The sequence below is a fragment of the Osmia lignaria genome, chromosome 8 (assembly GCF_051020975.1).
Source record: "Osmia lignaria lignaria isolate PbOS001 chromosome 8, iyOsmLign1, whole genome shotgun sequence".
Lineage (NCBI taxonomy): Eukaryota > Metazoa > Arthropoda > Insecta > Hymenoptera > Megachilidae > Osmia > Osmia lignaria.
The window spans coordinates 10,945,007-10,969,070 of NC_135039.1; the positions used below are offsets into that span (position 1 = coordinate 10,945,007).

General features: G+C 37.5%; 3 protein-coding genes, 2 long non-coding RNA genes and 1 other non-coding gene across 6 annotated transcripts; 2 read left to right on the plus strand and 4 right to left on the minus strand.

The window, feature by feature from the left end:
- Nucleotides 1-24: 24 nt before the first annotated feature.
- Nucleotides 25-691, minus strand: COX7C (Cytochrome c oxidase subunit 7C). The gene is made up of 3 exons (XM_076689676.1): nucleotides 516-691; nucleotides 209-330; nucleotides 25-127 (listed from the first exon to the last, which is right to left on the minus strand). The coding sequence occupies exons 1-2, from the start codon at nucleotides 615-617 to the stop codon at nucleotides 214-216; spliced, it is 219 nt and encodes a 72-aa protein (XP_076545791.1). The 5' UTR covers nucleotides 618-691; the 3' UTR covers nucleotides 25-127; nucleotides 209-213.
- Nucleotides 692-792: 101 nt separating this feature from the next.
- LOC117608922 (uncharacterized) lies at nucleotides 793-1,190 on the plus strand. Its single transcript, XR_004582446.2, has 2 exons — nucleotides 793-887; nucleotides 986-1,190. It is a non-coding gene; the product is annotated as an uncharacterized LOC117608922 (long non-coding RNA).
- A 345-nt stretch (nucleotides 1,191-1,535) lies between these two features.
- Nucleotides 1,536-5,420, minus strand: Calr (calreticulin). Its single transcript, XM_034334671.2, has 8 exons — nucleotides 5,259-5,420; nucleotides 4,427-4,531; nucleotides 4,150-4,353; nucleotides 3,787-3,938; nucleotides 3,030-3,296; nucleotides 2,723-2,959; nucleotides 2,397-2,540; nucleotides 1,536-2,320 (listed from the first exon to the last, which is right to left on the minus strand). Exons 1-8 carry the CDS (start codon nucleotides 5,341-5,343, stop codon nucleotides 2,303-2,305), a joined length of 1,212 nt encoding a protein of 403 aa, XP_034190562.1. The 5' UTR covers nucleotides 5,344-5,420; the 3' UTR covers nucleotides 1,536-2,302.
- LOC117608998 (small nucleolar RNA SNORA3/SNORA45 family) lies at nucleotides 3,995-4,120 on the minus strand. The gene has a single exon (XR_004582480.1). It is a non-coding gene; the product is annotated as a small nucleolar RNA SNORA3/SNORA45 family (small nucleolar RNA).
- Nucleotides 5,421-6,214: 794 nt separating the features above from the next.
- Nucleotides 6,215-10,470, plus strand: LOC117608911 (uncharacterized). The gene is made up of 7 exons (XM_034334667.2): nucleotides 6,215-6,617; nucleotides 6,758-7,455; nucleotides 7,548-7,877; nucleotides 8,474-8,840; nucleotides 8,903-9,218; nucleotides 9,283-9,452; nucleotides 10,332-10,470. The coding sequence occupies exons 1-7, from the start codon at nucleotides 6,435-6,437 to the stop codon at nucleotides 10,371-10,373; spliced, it is 2,106 nt and encodes a 701-aa protein (XP_034190558.2). The 5' UTR covers nucleotides 6,215-6,434; the 3' UTR covers nucleotides 10,374-10,470.
- A 3,066-nt stretch (nucleotides 10,471-13,536) lies between these two features.
- LOC117608924 (uncharacterized) lies at nucleotides 13,537-15,476 on the minus strand. Its single transcript, XR_004582448.2, has 3 exons — nucleotides 14,947-15,476; nucleotides 13,946-14,325; nucleotides 13,537-13,865 (listed from the first exon to the last, which is right to left on the minus strand). It is a non-coding gene; the product is annotated as an uncharacterized LOC117608924 (long non-coding RNA).
- Between the last annotated feature and the right edge of the window lie 8,588 nt (nucleotides 15,477-24,064).

The following is a 24,064-nucleotide window of genomic DNA, read 5'->3' on the forward strand; positions in this document are numbered from 1 at the left end:
AATCAAAATGATAAATGCTGTGAATAACATTAAATGTAATTTAATATTCATTTATTATAAATGGATACATTACATATTGTTCTTGTAACAATTGTTTAATAACTTACTAGCATTAGTACTCTAATACCTGAAAGGTAATAATTAAGGTGAATAGAAATTTGTACAAGTGGTATCATTAAAATAAGTAAATAAAAGTAAACTAACTTACATGATTTACTTCAACAAATGATGACGAACAACAAAGAAGGGAAGGGCAAATGGAACTCCAAAGAAGGCAATGAAATACGCAAGAAGTTTGTATCTGTGTCCGTGAATGCTGAATGGAAGATTCTGCAAAAAACAATTTTATTATGTTATACATATAATCAACAATTTCATTTCCAAAAATGATATTCAAACAAGGAATCTGAGCTTGATTTGTGACATCCAGATTCCAATAAATAATTTTATTTTAAAAAGTCGCAATGCGAACGCAGTTATGCAATAATATATTATTTGTTTTCCTTTTTACTTACAGAACCGGGAAAACCTTCAGGTTCGTCATGACCACTTCTACGTATTGCAGAAGTTCTGAAACTTCTCAGACACTGTTGGAAAGCTGCTCTTGGTGCAGACATTTTGCTACGTGTTGTACCGTACGATACTCCAAATCGTCTGAAGTAAAATGGCGAGAGTTGAGAGTTCGTTTATTCTGTGGATCTTTAAGGCGAGTTCACTTTGCATCGGTAACTTAGCTGTTTTAGGGAAAGGGACGTAGATCGGAGCGAAAGGATACGCCCCTGACAGTAGGGGAAAGAGAAGTGGGGGGGGAAACAGGGCTGGCCCTGGGCCTAGGCAGACTAGGCACCCGCCTAGGGACCCTGTAAGACGATTTTGCGTTTAAGAATGTAAGAAGAGTAATGTTTACTTGAATTAGTTACGCAAGCTTTAATGTTAATTTTACAAATTTTATTTGAGATACTTTTTTTGTGTCATATATGTGAAGGGGCCCTTTTTCGGAGCTCGCCTCAGACCCCTGAAATCTCAGTGCCGGCCCTGGTGAAAAACGATAATATGCGTGTTGGAATCATTGGAATGGATGGAAAAAAGGAATTCGGTCGATAATGCAAGGATGTAATATTTTTAATCGAAAAATTGTATTAGAAGCGGTTATAAAAATTATATTATATTAATAAATTTTATTTATGATACTTTGTTTTATGTCATATACATAAGGGTCCTTTTTAAGAGTTTGCCTCAGGTCCCCAAAATCTCAGGGCCGGCCCTGATGCCAGCTGTCGTTGCATGAAAACAGTCACTAATACTGCACCTAATAAAAGATGCGCTGCATTTATTTGTAATTTTTTTCTAGAAAAACCCTTTACCTTTTCATTCACTGATCTTTGAAAGAAATATAACAGAAAACATGTTTATTTAAGAATGACGATAATATAATCTCCAGCACTGAGTTTCATATGATAAAACAATTGTATACACGCGTGTAACAATTTTTAGGATGTTGAAGCGGCAGAACAGACGAAAATAAACGACCTGAGCACGTCTAGAAAAGTCTTATTTATTTTATTACATTGGTTACTGTTTGCATTTGATACATAATCATACCAATTATTTATATTTATATTCATTCAGTCATGTATGCATACATCCAATCACTCTTTAATCTTTTAACTGCAGCGGATTTTTCTTTTAATACGCGCGTACACTGTACGGAAATTGAAATATATGTATATATATATATGTATATGTATATATGTGTATATATATACATATAGTATCATTAAATTACATTTTAATTATCTTTCAATTGCATATAAAAACACTTGACAAACAAAAACGGAACAACTTAGTCTTTTTATGGAGCTGTGTCATGGGGGAGACACGGGGCAAGATGACTATTTATATAATACATATATATATGCGCTATTATATGTTTCTTTTAAATTGTAGCGTACTTCTGGGTAGCACAATGAGCACTTTGATTTCTTGAACACTCGATGTTCTTTAACATCGTTCACTGATAAATTTCTTTTCTGTAGAACCCGAATGAACGAAGACTAGGATAAAACGTTTAGGCTGTAAAGGCGAGGCCATATTTCAAATTTAAAAAACGTTACTTTGCGACTCACTCTGTTTAAAACTTTCCAATATTTGGTAACTTTTTTTTTCCCCCGCCGATTTGTTAGTCGAAAGGAACCATTTAATTTTTTTTTTTTTGTTTCATGTTTCATGGAAATTACGTGCGTGTCGCGGCCACACAGCTCCTGGAATACAGTCTGTGTTCGTGTCAATCACGATACATTATTTACAATTCATCGTGCTCCTGAAATAAATGAAGAAAAATCCAAATTTTAGCATCTGTAATTGGGAAAATGTTACAATCATTATTTAGAACTCACTTCAGCATCTGGGACAGTATTGTCCTCTTCATCTCCATCCTCATCCTCCTCATCGTCTTTGTTATCCTCGTTCTCTTTACTCTCTTTTTCTCTTTGCTTTCTTTCCTCCTCATCCAGAGCCTCCTTCATTTTCTTCTCACCCTCCTAAAAAACAAATTTTAAATTAGATCAATACTTTCAATCAACATTTCAATGATTTCAGTGACGAAACTTCAGCAACGAGGAATTCCAGCTTTTTATCGCTCATTATAATCAGCAAAGCCTTTAACATCATGCGATATTATTCAATGCTTGTAATTAAATTTTTTATATTATTTTACACGTACATAAGTGGCTTTCCACACTTCTTCACCGAATTTTCGGGCGACTTCAGGGTCGTCAGCGATCAGGACATTGTCGAAGATTGTTCCGGATTTCACCTGCCAGAGGTCGAACCCGATGGCACAGATTTCATCCCTTTTATACAATTCTGGATCAGGAGTGTACTCGGGGTTGTCGATTTCTGGATGGATCCAGGGTCCTTTGTAGTTGGGATTGTCGATTTGTTTCGGTTTCCATTCACCCTGAAGAGATAGATTAAATTAAATAATATAAGAGAGGAGATGGGGATTCGTTTTAACTTTGTCTACTGACTTTGTATTCAGGATTATCTATCATAGGAGCTTCCCATTCTCCGTCCATTTCATCGTCCCAGTCCTCTGGTTTAGTGGCTTCAGGATCAGGAATATGTTCTGGTTTATCCCAGTCTTCTGGCTTCTTGTCATCCGGATCAGGGATCGTGGGCTTGTCATCCCAGTCGTCGGGTTTACTCTGAGATGGATCTTTGATTTTCTTTGGTGGGAGGAAGTCCCAGTCTGCTTCCAGTTCGCCAGATTCTACCTCCTCGTTGTCGATGAGAACCTGAAAGCAGATGCAACAGTTAGAAGATATACAAATATATTTATAATATAATCTTAGGATTGTTAGATAAAATTATTTTAGATAATCTAAGGATAATTAATATTCCTAAAGGCTGTATACCTTATATACAAAAAATAAACAATAATAATATTATAAGAAATCAATATAATACATTACACCTAATATTAGAATAAACAATAATGATATTATATTAATATAGATAAAAATAATAATAAAATTATCTCTTAGATAATTAATGATTATAAATATATATAAATTATTCTAACAATCCTAATGATACACTGTCGTTCTTTGTTAACTTTGCAAATAAGCACTGTATTACTTATGTACATTTATTTTCAAACAAGATAATCATTGCTCTTCGAGATTCTTTAGCACCTATTCCCCACAGTTATCAATGAGAATATGTGACTCTAGTCTCGAAATACTTTTACAACATTCAGCACGTGCAGCTGCACCTGTTCCTTACCTTATAGGTATTATCAGGGCTAACGATTAATGTATACAGGTGAGTATAAATGTCGTCTTTGCATCGAATATCTTTGTTGATCAGAAGGTTCTTCCCCTTGTAACTAAAGATCACGTGAACTTTCTTGGTTCCAGGTCCACAGATATCGGGTCCTAGAGAAAAATATCCATATTAAAGCATTGCATTTAAGAGTATATTATAAATAATATAATGTATCTTTACTGGTGCCTGAAATATGTATAATACCATATTCAGGGCATAAGAAAGAATTTTCTCTCCGAGTTCCATTAGCACCAATCCACCATTGGGTGTAACCGGTGACTCTGGGCTCGGCTTACTATGAATTTGTTTTTAAATTCTTACCAAACATGATCTCATACGGGGTTTCTCCGTGCATATCCTTTTGGTCCAGCGAACAATCAAATACTTTCACGTATCCACCGCCACAATCGATGTTCTGCTCGTGTTTAACAGAAAACTGGATAACGAGTGGTTTATCTTTGTTACTAAAGGGCTTGAACTTCCTGCTTAGAGCGTAAAATCTGGCATCCTGGGAAGTCTGGATACCTGTTACCAAGAAAAATTGTGTAATACAGGATTTTCAACACAACACGAGAAGTATATGTATCTTCCTGTTTACCTTTATCATTTTCACGGTCGTTCCAGAATTTCCCATGACTTAAAACAAACTTTCCAAATTCTTTTCCAGGGTGTTCAGAATACACCCAATTTTTCTCCCAGGAATCTGTAAAGAAAATCATTTCATATAAAATGTTACTGTTGTTGAAATTGCTCATCTAAATAATAACAATCCATGTCTCATAAAATTTTAATTACGTTTCTCATGTTTTATTTATTTTCTTAAATTAAAACGTTTCGCAAGAAGATAGGTTGCAACAAAGTATCGTTTAAAATAGATATGACCGCGCTATACAGTTACATCGAATCGACAGATTTTCTTTGAAGCATGGGCGAGTTTATTCCATGAAGCCGAGAGCGTTCAACACGGATCAACCAATCGATTGCGCGTCATGTCGGAGGAAGCGCAAACCGTGTGCTCATGGCCTTTGCCACGAGAGCAGTTTTCAATTTTTCCTACCTCCATATGGCATCGTAAACAATATCGTGATAGTCAATTGTATAATTGAGCATTAATCATGTATTTATTCATACATATACAAACGCGTTACAGAAATCATAGAGAAGGGCGTGTGGTTACTAAGGAGAAATACAGCGTACTGATTTGGCATAAAAATATCAGATTTTCCAAGTATGCTCGAATAAATAACCCTTTCAAACCAGCCTCTATTTAAATATCGTGGGCGTGGTACGAAAACCGCAGGGAGAAACATCTGTATTAATTTTTTTTTTTAGACTTCCTCGTACGAGCATGGAGTTCTCCAAACGTGAAACGGAGAGACTGAGAATGAAATTACAAAATTAAATGAACAATTTTGAATGCGTTTACTCACCATCGAGAAACTTCTCCTCGAAGTAGGTTTCTGCAGTGACGACGGTAACCGCCAGCAGAAGCAAGAACGAGCAGAAGGACCGCATTTTTACGCCGGGACAACGAAAGTCCGGTCGACGGAGAGACGTTCACTCTACAACGAACTGGCCGATAATGACTGAATCGCGGACGTGGTTGGTGATTTACCCGCTGCCGGGGCAGACAGATGGAGGGCGCCGATTGGTCACCGTCCCGCGACCAATCAGAACTGACCACGCTCGACCAACGAGGCGCCGCGCCGTGGCAAGTTTACAGCCATGCCGCGCGCACATAACCTCGCGTCAACTATCGCCTTATATTATCTACCGTCGATAAAGAAGATAGAAGATGATGATTATTCTTCAGAGCGATATTTCAATACATGCCAATTTGAATGTTGAAACAGTCTTGCGACAAAAATAATGTTAATTATTTTATAAATATATTTTAATTGAAATAACCTTATCTGTACTGTTTTATGTAATATCCCTCCTTTTCATATCAAAATTTATGTAATTTTATTGCAACAAAAACAATGTAAAAAGGTGTTAATTATTTTATAAATATATTTTAATTGAAAGAACTTTATCTGTACTGTTTTATGTAATATCCCTCCTTTTCATATCTAAATTTATGTAATTGCCAGATAACAGTACTAATTATTATCATATCATTTCAAACAAGGATAGAACATTTCTAATACTTTAAAAATGATACAGAACCTATTCTACACAATTATTTTGCGATAAGAATGAAATTATAACAGTTTCCCTGTTATGACATAGAAGAAATCTTTATATATATATATGTTTTTCCTTATGGCATACACTTTGTCCACAGAAGAAATTGAACTTTGCACTTTTACCTTATCTTTTATTTATGTGTGATATTATTAATCGTTCAAATAAAATCCGAAATTCTTGACGATAACATCACTTATCAATTCCAATAAACGAATCACGTTTAAAGACCTCCCTTGTGCATCAACTTTCAAAGTAGATTGTATACGAATCGTTTCTATAGCAACGATTTCCAGCAAGCGCATTTCGCCTCGGTGAAGCGCCGAAAAATTTACAAGTGACGCCAGTGAAGCTCAGTCAAGTCAGAGGAACCATCTTCTGTTGATAGAAACAAAGAAAGAATTGAAAGGAAGGAAATAATGATACATTCAAAGGCGACAGCCGTGTTGATGCGGCTTAAAGAGATGGACAGGAAGTACAAAATTAAGCATAAAGAGGAGAAACGAACACACAGCCTCGTGAGCACTGAAAGTTCGTTAGAAAACACGCCTAAAAGCAACAACAGTAAGCTAGTTCACGAGGGAAATGAGATTGCGTCAAAGGTAGTGATGGGTTTAAGAGCCGCACTGAACAAGCAAATTTTGTTTGAAACTAGGAGCAGTATACGACTTACACTACTGAACTTAAACTTCATTCTGGACTACTTCTGCAAGGACTGTATTAATTCAAGGTTTTTCAACAGGTATCGGCTGAATCCAAAATGGAGATGCAAGGTTCAGGTACAAACAATGTCAATTCTTCTGATGAAGATGTACATTCAAAAAAATCTCCCAAAATATCTCCTAGAACAAGGACAGAAGTTTCATTGTCAGTTGAAATTGAAGGGAATATAAGGAGTGCTTCAAGAACAGAGGAGTCTCTGAGGACTGTTTCAAACCTGGAGTCTGATCTGAAGACTAATTCTCAGATCAGGGATGATGTATTACTCTCTGAAGACTCTAGGAGACACGGTGAAGAATCTTCCGCAGCAACGATCTTCTCCAAACGCTCGGCTGCTCCTGAAACAATTTCAGAGGTAGTTAAATCCAGGAACGAAGGGAAGTCGAATACAACGAATCCTGAGGACGACACTACCATAGACGAGGTGATCAGGATAAGCGACGAGAGGAGCGAAATCATCTCAGAATTGTCCAACCCGATAGACAAGGATGAAGATGCATCCAATGTTTCTTCCATGGACGAGCAGAAGCTGCAGTATGAGAACGACACCTTTGAAGAAGCTTCCAATTCCTCTGGCTCGTCGAGTTCCACGGAGCTGCAGCTGAAGAAGAGTTCAGAAGAGTTAGCAGGAGAGACAGTGATATCTGGAGTGAAGGAAATCAAGATCACGTCTCACAAACAGGCGGAGATCATCCAGGAGAAGGTGATCAACGACGAGAAGTAATTAAACACTGTGGCTTATTCGAAAGTTTCAGCTTCAAGGATTTTTAATTTCATAAAGTAATGATGATTCAGCCGCGCCTTGTTTTCAGAGACAAAGAGATAATCGAACTGATCGCGCCGAAGATAATAAAGAGCAACAGCGAGTGCGACGTTGGCCTCGACGAGGAGCTTTCGAATTACGTGAGGACAACTGAGAACGTGGACGAGGTGTTGCCGATCAATCTTCTTAAGCCATCAAAACAAACAACGACCGGGAAGAAGCACGTTCGAAAAAGCAGGAAGCAGAGAAAATCGTCCAACGAAAATACCGAAGAGAAAACTGAAGATCTTTCTGTGGTTTCTGATGATCATGAGAGATCAACCAAAGTGAACAATAACGAGGATGCACTCTTGAAAGAAAACAGCTCCTCCATGATCGTGTAAGACTCGGAAAGATAAAATTTGTTATTTCATAATTTATGATTAGTTTAACAAAACTACTGAAGTGTAACGCTCACTTATTAATGAAACTTTGCCAGCTTGTAGAATTCGTCCAGCTGAACACGCCTACACCCCATTTTGGAGGCAGACGATTAATTGTTTAAAAGATATTAATAATCAAAGTTAGCTACTCCTTACATTGAAAAGTATGACAATCAATATGACAGGATTATCGCAATTTAAAGGTCCATGGTTCAAATCCTTCGTACCCAAAATTTTTTTTTTTATAATAATTTGTATGCAATAGTTATTGAAAAAAAGACAGATTATCATTTAAAAAAAAAAAAAAAAAAAAAAAAACAGATCCCAGGATTTGAACCATGGACCTTTATATTGCAAGTCATGCGTTTTACCTCGGAGCTAACCGTTTCTATATAACTTTAATTGTTAATATCTTTTAAATAGTTATCCATTTGCCCCCAAAATGGAGTATGGGTGTGTTCAACTGGACGAGCTCTACAAGGTGGCAAAATTTCATTAATGAGTGAGCGTTATACTTGGATAGTTGCCATAATTACCTGGGTATTGTCTTCAGGAAAAGTGCATCGAATGAAGGAAAGATTGTGAAGGAAACGCTGAAAGTGAAGAAGGAGTCTTTATCTAACGAACAGACACCAGTAGAGATAGAAGAAGAGGCGAACAGGGAACCGGAGACCATCTCAAGCGAGAAGCTTCTGACAGAGACACCGAAAAAGACGGACGCAACGAGTACATTGAGGGAGTTGAACAAGGATGCGATCAACGCCATCGTCAGGAGACACAGGATCCAAACGATCAACAAAATCACGGATAAACCACGGTATAAGAACTATAAGACCGTAGTGAAGCTGCCGTCAGCCGAGTCGGAGGTGCCTGAAAACATGGAGAAGAATGAGAGTAAATCTCTAGAAAATATTAGAACGGTAAATAATTGTGAGATAATTAAAAAGGTTCGTTTACCTAATTAATAAATAAATTTCTTCAGGATTCCAGCCATAACCAAAGGGTCAGAGGGAGAAGAGCAAAGGTGAAGAGAGTCTCAAAAGCTTCCAAAGCTCGGAAAGGGTCGTATCAAGGGAAAGTTGAAGAAAAACAATCGAAGTTCGAGTGCAGACAATCGCGTCATCTGCGAAAGCAGGCTGCTGCCCTGAGGATGCAACAGGAACGCGAGGACATCCGTAATTACTTGCTGGAGCTGGAATGCACTCGATTAGAATTCGGTCCTGGCGAAATGACTTCTGCTACCATTCCTCCATTTAAACCTCTTGAATTTCCTAAAATCTCAGCATTCAAGAAACCTGGTAAAAGCATTCCTTCTTTAATTCATATCCTTGAAGCAGAGAAATTGATTGATTAATATTTTAGAACTGGAAGACTCGAACCTGCCTACAGATGGAATTGTTGCACTGCAAGAGAAGATCTTGACTATAAGACAGTGGCTGAAGGATCAATACTTCCTTTATAGGGATTACAGCAAGCTGGCACAAACAGTGAATGCAAAATACATTCCTGCCAGTCTGGAAGATGCAAAAAAGGTATTGTTTAGATTTCCAATTAACCGTACTTTGTATACTCAATAAATCTGAAAAATCAATATCTCTTAAAATTTTTAATTTAAGATAAAATTTATAAATATTAATAAATATTAATATTTATTTAATAGGAAGTAATAATAAATATTTAATAGGATATCAATTATTTAATATTATTTTTATACATACAACTCGCAATCTAGAGATCCACGGTTCAAATCCTGGGTTCCCAACATTTTTTTTTATTTTTTTTTTTATTGATAATTTGTCTCTTTTTGAATAACTATTACATAAAAATTATCATAAAAAAAAAAAATGTTGGGAACCAAAGATTTGAACCGTGGATCATCCAATTAACTATACTTTGTATACTCAATAAATCTGAAAAATCAATATCTCTTAAAATTTTAAATTTAAGATAAAATTTGAAAATAAAGTATCGTTAGATTTATTGATTATTAATTTATTAATAGGTAATTAATAAATATTTAATAGGATATAAATTATTTAATATTATTTATATACATACAACTCGCAATCTAGAGATCCACGGTTCAAATCCTTGGTTTCCAACATTTTTTTTTTTTTTTCTTTTTAATTATAATTTGTCTCTTTTTGAATAACTATTACATAAAAATTATCATAAAAAAAAAATGTTGGGAACCAAGGATTTGAACCGTGGACATTCCAATTAACTATACTTTTCATACTCAATAAATTTGAAAAATCAATATCTCTTAAAATTTATAATTAAAAATAAAGTATAAAATGTGGTGGATGGATACAGCACAATGAAAGAAACAATGAAATTCTTTAGAAATCCACCACATAAAAAGTTCTTCTTTTGAAAGTTTTAACGAGATAACCCTGTTCTCTTTCCAGACGATTCGTCAGTTACAGAGCGCGACTATCGAATCGAAGTGACCAGTCGTTTCCGTGAAACTTCAAACAAGAATTGCCCACCTCGTGCAATGTGATTTTCCCAAAGTGTAAGTCTCAAAGTGATGTACTTTCCTTTTAGAGGAACAATTGTTTCCCTTAAAATATAAACCTACAAAAAATACCTTGAGCTTATTATTTCCATTGTCTTCAAAGTGAATGATATCTTTAGCATCAATTGTCAGGGAATAGGGGCACTTAGCCAGCCTAAAACCCTCGTGTGGCTACCCATTGACACAGAAAATTTGTTGCATCAAGTTTCAAAGAATGAAAATGCCGCAAGGAAATGCAGAAACGGGTACAGCTTTCCCACACGGGGGTAAAACGAATCGATACTTCCATATCGTCCCCCCCGAAAAAAAAGAATAACCGGGGAGAGGGTAGCTCGCACGCACCCGTCACATTCGTGTAGACGCGTGCGTGTCGCACGCGCACGTGCAGGCGATGCTCGAATGAGCGGCGGCGATGCCCCGGCGTTCTTTCATTGACGTGCCTGCTCATCGTGCTCCCCAGTTCCGAGCGAGCCTCTGCACGATCGTGACCGAAGAATTTGTGCCCGTGAAGTTCTCGATCCATATTCACTCACAGTGTTTGAAGAAGGTTTTTCTTACTTTGAGGAATTACCAGCTCTCAGACTGAATGCAACTTTTGGTGAGTCCAATGGAAACTTACTTCTTATTTCTTATTCTGAAAAACAGAAGAAATTAGGAATTTCATTTTGCAATGAATTTTTATTACAATAATCTGTTACCTTTTTTTATTTTGAATTCATTCTGCAATTAATTTTTATTACAATAATCTGTTACCTTTTTTTATTTTTATTCATTCTGCTATGAATTTTTATTACAATAATCTGTTACCTTTTTTTATTTTGAATTCATTCTGCCATGAATTTTTATTACAATAATCTGTTACTTTACTTTATTTTGGATTCATTCTGTAATGAATTTTTATTACAATAATCTGTTACCTTTTTCTATTTTAAATTAATTCTGTAATGAAGTTTTATAGCAATAATGAAGTCTGTTACCTTTATTTATTCTGAATTCATTTTCCATTTAATTTTTATAATGATGTCTGTTACCTTTTTTTATTTTGAATTCATCCTCTACTGAATTTGTATAATAATGAAGTCTGTTACCTTTTTTTATTTTGAATTCATCCTCCACTGAATTTTTATAATAATGAAGTCTGTTACCTTTGTTTTATTTTGAAATATTTGTGAAATTAATTGAATTTCCTTATAATTTTTCAAAATTATAATTACACAGATATTGTAGATAATTATGTATATGTGAAGTTTTTACCCAAGTCTGCTACATTATCAACACCACTGGCATGTGGGTATTTGAATAGATGACATCAGAAGCATCTGAAAGAACCGGCACGATTCCCTCCTTATAAAATATACAGACTTGCTATAGTTTGAAAGCAAAACCACATATACTGTGTCAAGGTTCAATGGATCAATTGAAATTGTGTAACATTAGACTGGTTTCTATAAGTGGCTGACCAACAATTAATTAACCTGGGACCAAAGTTCAAGAATATTAGATCCAACTGGGATCTTCCTCTTCTTTAACCCATCATTTGCATGCTGCATTAATTTCTTCTTAGAAAATAACCCATGGCATCTTATGACTTCAAGGTATCCTTCATTCTATAAAAAAGAAATAAGCAGAGATATCTGAAAGAAGTTTTGAGGATCGCGAGAAATCGTGTTTCCTTCAGCAGACGATTCCCACGAATTTCTCTTCGGCGTCGATCGCGTCGAACGAGGGAAGAAGAGCATAGTCTTCTTAGAAATTCGAGCACGTTTAGAATGGCGAAAGTAATCGAGAGCTCTCCCGGGATCTAAGACCTTATCCTTGAAGGAATCGAGGCCGTTCTGATGTATTATTGACGTTGATTCGTCAGCTCGAGGACAGCAGGATCGCCGGCTTGAAAGATCAGTCCTCGAAGCCGAGGTTTTCTAATATCCGTTTCCGTAGCGCGCCTTTCTTGATACAACTCGCCTCGCTCGTGTGAAATAGAACAGGGATTCTGGTGACAGGGAGAAGAAAACACGGTGGGCTTCGCGTCCCTAACGACCGGTCGAAAAAAACGCGAGAAACTTCTTTGTTCCTTTCCACGTTCTAAGAGTTTATGAGGATGATAATTAGTAAGAAGAACCAACGGGATCTTGCGACGCTTCGTGTACCTTTGATCTCTGCGGTTTTAGGACCAATCGGCCATTTTCTTTCACTGAATCGTCGTAGCTGGTGAACCTGAAAATTTCAATAGAATCTGAACCAATTTTGAAATTAATTATCCTGATTAGTATTTTAAAATACAGTGACCAAATCATGGCTCCAAAGTAAAGGGTTTAATGTTTTAAAATGGCCACCTCAGTCACCAGACCTAACCCCAATAGAATTTGAACTAATTTTGAAATTACAAATTATTCTGATATCGGTATGATTAGTATTTTCAAATACAGTGACCAAATCATGGCTCCAAAGTAAAGGGTTGAATGTTTTAAAATGGCCACCTCAGTCACCAGACCTAACCTCAATAGAATCTGAACTAATTTTGAAATTACAAATTATTCTGATATCGGTATGATTAGTATTTTCAAATACAGTGACCAAATCATGGCTCCAAAGTAAAGGGTTTAATGTTTTAAAATGGCCACCTCAGTCACCAGACCTAACCTCAATAGAATCTGAACCAATTTTGAAATTACAAATTATTCTGATATCGGTATGATTAGTATTTTCAAATACAGTGACCAAATCATGGCTCCAAAGTAAAGGGTTAAATGTTTTAAAATGGCCATCTCAGTCACCAGACCTAACCCCAATAGAATCTGAACTAATTTTGAAATTACAAATTATTCTGATATCGGTATGATTAGTATTTTCAAATACAGTGACCAAATCATGGCTCCAAAGTAAAGGGTTAAATGTTTTAAAATGGCCACCTCAGTCACCAGACCTAATCCCAATCGAGAATCTTTGGAGCCAATTAAAAAAAGACAAGTCCTAACTAAGTCCTATGTAAAAAACTGGTGAATTAAATCTGTTATTAATACTAAGTCACGTTATTGACCAAATTCTAATTACTGTCTAATAAATAATATTTCCCATTTGTTTTGTATTTCTTTTATTAAAAATCTATTTTATCAAAGATCTATAATTAATCACTACATTTTGATTAAATAAAAAGTATTTGATTAATTTCAAGAGTCCCTGTATTACTTCAAGTTATAAGGCACAAGATCTTACAGTTCAGTAATTGACACGTTTTAATGGGTGCCACGTGTATACCCTTCTTTTCTTCTCTCTTCCTCGACCTGAAGTTCAACCAACCATAAACTTTGACCTGGAAGAGTAGACACACGGTTGGTCGATTTTATCCTGGCCCATTGTTGTGGGCTAATTTACTTGGAGGAAGTCGGAAATAAAAGATCCCCTTTCAGAATGAACTTTGTCCAATCTGAAAGAAAAGAAAGCAGCTGAAGAAATGCCTCAAAGAACAATTTTATTCGTTGCAACTGATTGCAATTGACCTATTACCTTGAAAATCATCAATAAATATATTTTTATCACCGGGTTTACACCTGAGCGATGATCTAACGACCCTATGTTAATCTCATCCTACTCATTGAATGTCACTGCACTAGGGGTCACAGATAACCCGGAGATCTAACGCAAGCACCCAAGGAGGGAGTTCAATTGACAAGCGTCACCTTTGTTCACTGTAATCGATACTGGCAGTCATTAAGTGCCTCCTACTGTTTACTGACCCGTTGTTGCTCGCTTGCCATTAACAACTTCCCTCTACGACCCTTCTTCACAGCTATGTTTGTTCTCATTGATAATCAATGTCATGTGACCATCTCCGGTACTCAATGGGGCAGGTAGAACTTGTAAGGGTCTTTGGATCTCCTTTGACTCTAAAAGTTAGATTGATCTTAAAATTAAAAAAACCAATATTAAAAAAAAAAATAAAGTACTTGAGTTGCTCCCAGAAGGGTTAAACAGAAGTTAAACAGTTAATACTACATGGCTTGTATTATTTGATTAAATTTTTATCTGAAGTACTTGAGTTGCTCCCCCAAGTGTTAAACAGAAGTTACAATTAATACTATATGGCTTGTATTATTTGATTAAATTTTTATCTGAAGTACTTGAGGTGTTCCCAGAAGGGTTAAACAGAAGTTGAACAATTAATACTATATGGCTTATATTTTACTGGTCAGTATTTTAATATGTCATTATTTAAATATGAAGGGTCAGTATTTAAATATGAAGTGCCATTATTTAAATGTGGAGGGTCAGTATTAAAATCCTTTGGTCAGTATCCTTCCATGCTGACCATTTTTTATTTATATTGACCATTTACCATTTATGTACTGACCATTCAATATTTATACTGACCATTTGCCATTTATGTACTGACCATTTTTTATTTATACTGACCATTTGCTATTTATGTACTGACCATTTTGGTAATAAAATACTGACCATTTAATTTGTTGCCATACTATATTGATCAACCATTGAAGAATCCTTACAGCTCGGTCCAAGTAGAATTAATTGAATGAATGGGGCACATTCGCCGCATTTTGCGGAATCCTCTTTGTTTACGGTGATGCATTGAAATACGTTGCGTTAATTGGTTGAAAGCATCTCATGGATAGAAGAGAAATCGTCACGAGTGGAACGAAATCGTTGCAGCACCGCGGTATCAATTCCCTGTTCATTGAGCAATCGTGATTGTTCCGCGTTCGATCAATTAAGAAAAAAAGAAAATCTTCCATGGAAGATCACCTTGATCATCCTCGAGTCATATGGCTCGTCCGCTGGCTTTCTGTTCCACTAAGAAAATTGAGGCAAGAATTCATGAAAACTTGATTCCTGCATCTGGATTAGGATGTCTGTACCGTTGCTTTACATCCGAATTTATTCCATCCATGACACACTGTTGAATAAATATTAAAGCTGGCGATTTCATACCTCAGATATAATTAACAGTTTCATCATTTGGTGAAGTAACAGAAGCATAAAATTTAATTTCTGAATTCACAATTTAATTAGTATATTAATTTTATGCACTGTTTACTTCTAATTAACATTTCTTAAATTAACAGAGTTGTAACCTTGGGTTTGGATTTTTATCAACTAACAATTGTTTATTTTTGTTACCATCAAATGGTAACTATAAAACGTTAGATAGAATTACATAAAATTCGATGGAAAGAATAATTTATCATCTAACGGATTAAATGGATCAGCGATTCTGTAGAGGGAGAAAAATAAAGAGAACCGTGTAATTACGGTGCAATGCGAGAACGTATGTATACAGATGCGGATAGCCGGTTATCCAGGAGGCAGCCAGTGGAACAAAGAGAAACTACCGGACACGGTGTATCTTGGGCAACCCGCTAGCTATTTCGTAATTCCCCGCCGCCGCAAACTGTATCACGTGAGAGAAGTTTGATCCTTGTTATGCCATTTGCTGCAAATACAGTCCGTAATTGGTAACAGGAATAGAAGAGAGAGAAAAGGGTTGGATTGCAGTTTCCCTATTTTGTCGGAGAAGACGATAGGAAGTGTCCCGAGGTCGATATCACGTGGCGTTACAAAGTTATGCCATTTTAAAAAATCACAATTTTTCAAAAATTTTCCAATAATTTCGAATCCAAAAAATAACCTAACCTAACCTAACCTAACCCAATTAGCTTAGCTTAGCTTTTGGGTGGGAGGGTGGGCATAGACAGGGTAAGGGTAGGGTTTAAGGTTAGGTTAGGTTAAACTGCAATCTAACCGCCAGAGGCGGGGGTGGTATATAAACATGTTAATTTTTGCTAATATCAAATAGTGGCTGTCTCTTAATATAAAATAAAAAAATCTTTTAAAATTGTTACGTGGCCGACGGCTTGGCAGCGCGCGTGGCTATCAGAGGCTTTTTGATTGGCGGCCGCGTAACTTATTTTATTATCAATACAACCCGAGCGGTAAGATTGTATTGTGGTAGGAACTGTCACAAGGTTTCACTGGGTTTAAAGGAGAATGCTAATGTGGGTTTGACACAGCAATGTATATATTCTACAATCTTGGTCTATTACAGATGTTGTTGTCGCGAATATAGGTGTATAATGTGATATATTACCTATTTCCACTATGCTCGGTGTTCACGCACTGGCAATGCGGGGGTGTTGTGTGTGGTTAATTGTAATGCCAAATAGAAACACGACTCGCGGATTCTATAAGGTGAATGTTGCTCGAAGGGGACTTCAACCCGATCTCACTAATAGTAACCAACTCACTACCGTACACGACGTGCTCGACACGAGATGAACTCTGGTACTGCCCCCGATCGTTGGTACGAACGGGTTTATATACTAATTAAGAAGGGTGGTCTGGTTACTATTCGAGTGATCAGGCTGGGTCCACCTGCCTCTGCGACAGTTTAGAGTGGTTGCATCTGCTATTTGATTACGGCGGACCCATTGCTTTCCCAAGTGTTTGGTTCTGCTATCGGTGGGCCTTCTGTTTATTATGAGAGTAAATGGTCGGTTTGCCCGAGAGTTTTCCTTTCCAGATGTTTAAGCTTATTTGAAAGGAGACACGTTTGATAAAAACGGTCTGTCTACGTGACACCTCCCCCCTTAGATGAAACATCGCGGTAATCGTGATGCTTTCAATTGGAAAGGAAAACACTCACTAGAATGTGTTGAAGTTTTGGTGTTGTAATGCAATATGTCGGGTGTTATGTGTGATGTGTGTGTACTTATCGCTACGTGTGATGGTTGGTGATGCTGCTAACTGCGGTATGAAGTCGAAGCGTACGTCTGGGTCCAGGCTGCCTCGATCGGATTTGTCTCTCAGTGTACCAGGTTGGTACTATTGCAGGCGGTGGTATGGGTTGGTTTGCTCTTTGGTATTCCATTTCCATGATGATGGCGGCAATACACTCCTCGCAGTGGTAGGCGGCCTGCAACTCCATCAGGGGCGCGCTGCAAATATCGCAGGCCCCAGGCGGATATGCCGTTGGTAGTGGATAGTGTACCTCCACCATGTCATAGATCCTTGCTGCTCCAAGGGCTGCTTCGAGAGCACACTGCATACAGACAATGCCAACGTCTAATCTGTAGCAAGTGCTGCGCATGCACAGGCGGGCCGTCAAGTTCATCAGCAGCTCGATGCGACTGGTGTCCCTCTCAGTTGGTTGTTCCCTGATGTAGCACATTTCGGTCCGCTCAGATAAGTGTTTTGGAAGAATGGTGTTGTGGTCTGCTTTTATACCCGGCCTGGAACCGCGTATCTCATGCCCAACCACGCCTCCGCCACGTTGAATGGTGGTTGTCCTGGTAGACGATCGAGGGCTACATCTGCCACGACCTCACCCTCGCCTCTGATGTTGGTTAGCAGACCCCTCCTTCCTTCCAACACCCTCTTGGCCTGTTCTATCTTCCAGGTCCTGCATACAGGGCGGATACCCCGTACCCGTACCTTGAAGGCCTGCCACGGTAGATTTTGAAAGCGTGGCGGCAAGGTCCGAAGTTGGTCGACCGGTGCCCTTACCACCTTGCCGTGGTCACGAAGAGCCACCTCGAACTGGCCGTCCACCAGGTGTTGAACTTCTCCTCGGACCCAAGTACCTTCTTTACTTCTGTACGCCACCAGACGTCCAGTGGTCAGTCTTCCCTGGTTTGGAAAGTGGAGGTGGCCGCGGTCGCTCATGTACCGATACAGGTCCCGGTACAGTCGCCTAGCTTCTTCCCGACCGTCGTCCACCTGCGCCCAGAATTCTACCGGATTGTCCACGTGGACAATTCCGATCCGAACAGAACTGCTCAAAACTATATTCTTGATGGTGTTCATTTTCTTGAGGATGTCTACTGATGAGACTATGGTGCCGAGAACTGCTTATATAGTCTGAAAACCCTTATCTTACCCCACTCTTATTTCGACTCTTAGAGGAGGGATGTGTAGGAGTGGCTACGGCCCCTTAGAATATTGTGGCACTTGGTCTAGGTGCTGAAGATTTTTCCCTTGGTAAATTTATATTATTTGAATTTGATTCTTCTGAGTTTTTAGGTATTTCTTCCAGTTGCAATTCAATTTCGTTCGGTTTGTCCAAAGGTTTTAGTTTATTAATGATTTTGTGTATATTACTTTTTATTATTGTCCCAATTATTAATAGTAGGATCAAAGATACTACTCCAAACGAGGAAAATGTTGATATTTTTATACGATTTGTGGAAATTTCTTGAAGTTCCAATTCTTTCGCCCGATGCTCCAATTCCTCTAGGTTTGGTGCTGTCGGAAGGTTCTTCCAATTTGTGATTACTTGATCTGTATTAGTGTAATTGGTTTCTAAAACTGATAGGTGATGTTCTGTTATTTTCGGAATGATTACTGATAAATTGTATGACGCGGATGGGTAATGAATAATATTTTCCATGGTTACTATTGTGTCCATTGCTTTTAATTGCATCGCATTTACTGTGGCTCTACATCCCGGTTCGAGGTTGAAAATTCCAGTATTGTAAATGTTTGCTATAGTTGGTTTTTCCCCTTTACAATATACCTGGGCCTTTTTATGGGTTGGCATAAAGAAAAACCAGGTAGCAGGAGCGCTTAACACTTGCCAGAATGGTTGAAGCTTGGTGGTTACCCTTACATCGCAGGTTTCCCAGTTTATGGCGGATGGGTTCAAAAGCAAGGTAGATTCGCAGGTTGCATGACCTTCTACCTGATATAATGGTAATGTTGATGGTCCTATTAACTGATTATTATGAACTCGGCAAACTCCAAGATATTCCTCGGTAGGTAAAAAGTATTGCTGCTCATCTGTAGTGACTGCAATGTATGAAATTTGTGGTTGTATGTACGTAACTACTTCTTTTTCTTTAATAACCTGCTTTGATGGACAAGGATAGATTTTATACAAATTGAACACCTTTTGTTCCAAAAGCGGTATGGTGAGTTCAAATAATACTCTGCCTTTTGCAAATACTACATTTAATTTCGTTAGTTTCTCGATTTGTTCAGTTAATAATTCTTCTGGAGATAATGGAAATTCATAAGTTAAAGATTGTTTGATCTTTAATGCTGACTTCAATAATTGCTGTGGTGAAAAAACGGCAGGATGCATTATTCCTTGTTTCGCTAATAATATTGCGTCTATTAATAATAGTAAATTAGTGCTGTAGTCGTCCAATCCTCTTTCTAATTCTAAAATGGTATCCCTTATAGCTGTTTCAAAACGGAGTTGGGCAATTTCGGACCTAGTTTCTTCTAAGAATCGCGAATGTTCTGATGCAGCTTTTATCAGCTCAGATGTAACCTGTGTTAAATTTACTAATCTTTCATGTATGGCTGAAAACTCCCCTTTCACAATGTGTATTTGCTTCGAGTTGAGTTCCGTTATTTCAAGTTGATTTTTATATAACTTATTCAATTCCTGGTTGTAAAAATCTGCGTCTTCTTGAGTTAAGGTTCCAAATAATGCTTTGTTGATTGTGCCAATAAATCCAAATGGTGCATTGCGTCGTAATGGTCGTCTTTTTGGAAAGGCATCGTTTCCTATTGCTGTTTGTATTAGATTCCTATACTGCATAGTGTTTTCTTCTCTTTTAAGTAATCGTGGTCCTACTTCCATGCTGAGGCAAGTTTCTAAACCGTGTTTTTTGCAAAGTTGGTTCATGGCCAGAATTATCTGTTCTACTGGTGGTGCATGTGCAAGGTATTTATCAACATCCAATGACGTGACCAATCGCCATTGCGATTGATATGTCCGTATGTCTGACAATTTATCGTAAAACAAACCCGTTGATTGCGCCAGTGGTAACACCTTTGAACCGCCTTTAATCGCTGTCTGACTCATAACCAGAGCCAGAGGTATCAGAAGTAGTTGTGCCGGAATCATGATTTCCCGTTATTTCCGTTTTTTCCGCTGTGGATGGAAAATAAGCGTGTTTTAATTTATCTTGGTGTTTTGTTATCGTTTTGTCAGGTGTTCGCAATACAATGTTGTTCATATCTGTTACATTAATGATCTCATATGGCCCTACATAATGTGGATCAAATTTACTAATTCGTGGTTCTAGCAATACATAAGCATAATCGCCTACATTGAATTCTACCGGTCGGGAATGTTTATCATAGTACTTCTTCGAACGGTGCTTGGAGGCAATCAAATTATCGGCTGCTATGTTGCGGATTTTTATAGTATGAGTTATTAATTCTGTTAAATAGTCGCCATATGATTTTAACCTTTCGCCAGTTGGAAACGAACTTGGTTCACGGGCTGGTTTTCCAAATATTAATTCATATGGAGAGAAATTTGTTGCTTCATGTACGGAAGTATTATAAGAAAACATGGCAAATGGTATTAATAGGTCCCAATCTTCATAATTATTCATGTAATGTTTAAGATATTCTGTTAGTACTATATGACTTCGTTCTAGTGATCCATTAGTTTGTGGTCTGTATCCAGAAGTTGTGATTTGTTTGATTTTGAATATTTCTGAAAGATTTTTCATTAAGCTTCCGATAAAACTAGTTCCCTTGTCTGTTAATATTGCTCGTGGTGTTCCATATATGGCAATAAAATGTCTCGCGAAAGCGTCTGCTATTGTGGCTGCTCTAATGTTTGGTATTGCTACTGCTATACAATATTTCGTTAAACAATCTTGCATTGTGAGAATGTATTTATTTCCGCTAGGCGTTAAAGGTAAAGGTCCTACGGTGTCTAAAGCAACTTTATCAAATGGTTCTATCGGGGTATCGGTAATTAACATTGGTTGACGAGTTTTTGCTCTAACTAATTTCTCTTCTTGACAGTTTGGACATTTCCTGATATAATTTCGTATTTCGTTGTGCATTTCTGGCCATTGATATTTCGCTCTGATGCGTTTATATGTTTTTGTGACTCCTTTATGTCCTCCTATCAAACTGTCGTGAGCTTCGCGAATTATTTGTAATCGATCTTCTTCTGATGGTGTAATCGTTGAACAATTGCATATGATGATTTTCTGTGTTGTACCGTTGAAAACGTCCTTTATTAATTTAGTTAATTCATTGGTTGGTAATTTATGAAAATCTCCGACTGCTGATATTCTAAATGATTTAATTGGATTTTGATCTAAATGCTGTTTCAGTGTTTGTAGTCCGTTTAGTATATCTTCACTTTTAATGGTGTCGTAAAAATTATCTGATATTATTATACTGTAAACTTTGTATGAGCCATTTGCTGATTCTATTACGTCTCCTTTCTGCGGTTTCTTTGACATGAGCTGTTGTAAATCTATTGCTTCTGTGTCCAGTAACAGTTTTCCAATGGGGGTTACCAATTTACAGTCCGCAGGTATGAAATGTGCGTAATGACCTTCCTCGATGGTCAGGGTGTTTGGAGAGATAATAACCTCAAGTGTCTGTGAAGGTTGCACTTTTCTTCGCAGGTCATCTCCCTCCGTGGAAAGAGTGTCTGTGTCAAGAAGTGTGAACGGATAAGGGTCAACGGTACGGTCAAAGTTTTCCTGTGGTTGCTGGATTGCCGTTCCTATTGTTTCGTTAACAGGTTGTGGTTGTAAAATTCCCTCATTTGTTACAAGTGATAATGGTGTATGGTTAAGTAAATCCTGTTGCGGGTTTGCGATTATCGTGTTTTCCGTAATGGTATTTTCTGATGGTTCTTCGAATGAAATCAAGTTTACGTCTTCTTCTGTCGATGTGATTTTAGTAGAATTTGCTTGCGGATGAAAGTTTATTGTTTCCATGTGTTCATCTGGCATACTTATCTCGTGCGATAAGTTAGGTAAGACTCTCGGTCTATCTGCTATTGGAGAATATTGAACCTTCCCACGAGCTGGTTCTTCATCAGAGCTAGTGTTTTCCTCTTGATATTTCGGTCTCCTTTCCCTGTCCCTTTGTAGTTGCCGCACACGAAATCCTATGGAATCCGTGTCGATTTCTGGTTTCTGTCCTATGTGCTTGTAATCGGGGTCTTGAGGATCTCGGGGTATAAGTGGTAAGCAAGATGGTACTGGGTTACGTGATAATGCGTCTGCGTTCTTGTTCGTCTTTCCTGCTTTATGGATAACCTGATATTCGTACTCTAAGAGTCTGAGTCTCCACTTCATAAGTCGTGATGTCGGATCCTTGACAGAGTGTAACCAGACTAACGGTCGGTGATCTGTGACGAGTGTGAATTTTGTTCCATAAAGATACGGTCTGAAATATTGTACTGCGTAAACCATTGCAAGACATTCCTTTTCTGTAGCAGAATAATTCCTTTCGGCTTTATTTAAGGTACGAGATGCGTAGGCAATTGGTAGATCGTTTCCTATTTCTCCTTGACTAAGTACAGCTCCAATTGCGTAATCTGATGCGTCAGTGGTAACAATGAACGGTCGATTAAAATCCGGATATTGTAAAATTGGTTGTGTACAGAGTTCGTCGCGTAAATTTTCAAAACTTTTTTGCTGGTCTTCGGTCCACTTAAAACAAATTCCTTTACCTAATAATTGAACTAATGGTTTTGATTTAATAGAATAATCTTTTATGAAACGGCGATAATATCCTGTCAGTCCCAAGAACTGCTGGACATTTTTCTGTGTTTTAGGAATGGGAAATTCTTTTACAGCTTGTAATTTACGAGGATCTGGCTTAACACCATTTTCTGTTAAAATGTGTCCTAAATAAGTAACCTCCTTACGTAAGAATTCGCATTTATCAATCTGCAGTGTAAGTCCAAATTCTCTGAGCCGATTGAGTAATTTTTTTACTTTTATTTCATGTTCTCGTAGTGATGAAGAGAAAACAACCATATCGTCTATGAATACATGAGCGTTCTCTAGACCAGATATAACTTGATTCATTAAGCGTTGAAATGTCGGTGGTGCATTTTTTAAACCAAATGGCATGCGTACAAATTCAAAATGCCCATCCGGTGTTGTGAATGCTGTTTTCGGACAATCCTTAGGATCCATTTGAACTTGATGAAATCCATTTGCTATATCAAAAATTGTGAAATATTTTGCTCCTCCCAATTTATCTAGAATTTCGGTGATATTCGGCAAAGGAAATTTATCACTCAAAGTCTTTTCGTTTAAGGCTCGGAAATCGATTACCATACGCCAACGCTTATTGCCCTTAGCGTCTGGTTTCTTTGGTACAATCCATAACGGAGAATTATATGGTGAACTAGATGGCTGTATGACTCCTTGTAATAACAGAGCCTTTACTTGACGTTGTATTTCGTCTTGGTGTACTGGTGGATATCGGTATTGTCTTGTATTAATCGGTACGTCATCTGTTGTATGAATTGAATGGTAAAAATTCGGTACTTCTCCTAGTTTGTCTCCAGGCAAGTAAAATCTGTCTGAAAATTCGTCGACGATGTTGAATACATGTTTACGTTCTTCTGCATTGAGATGATCGGTTCTTAAAAGATTTCTAATTCGTGTTGCTCTATTTTCTGGTGTGTTTTCGGTCATATATGAAGAAATTGGGTCGTCGTCCGACGAGTCGTAAATATCGTAAGGATGAATGTATTGAGGTTCAATTTCGATGTCTACATCGTCTTCTCCGGTATTCGTTGCTAACGCGTAACAAATGCCGTCACGATTATATACTGCTGCTTCGCCAATGTATATATTTTCTGATGTTTTGAGTCGCGGT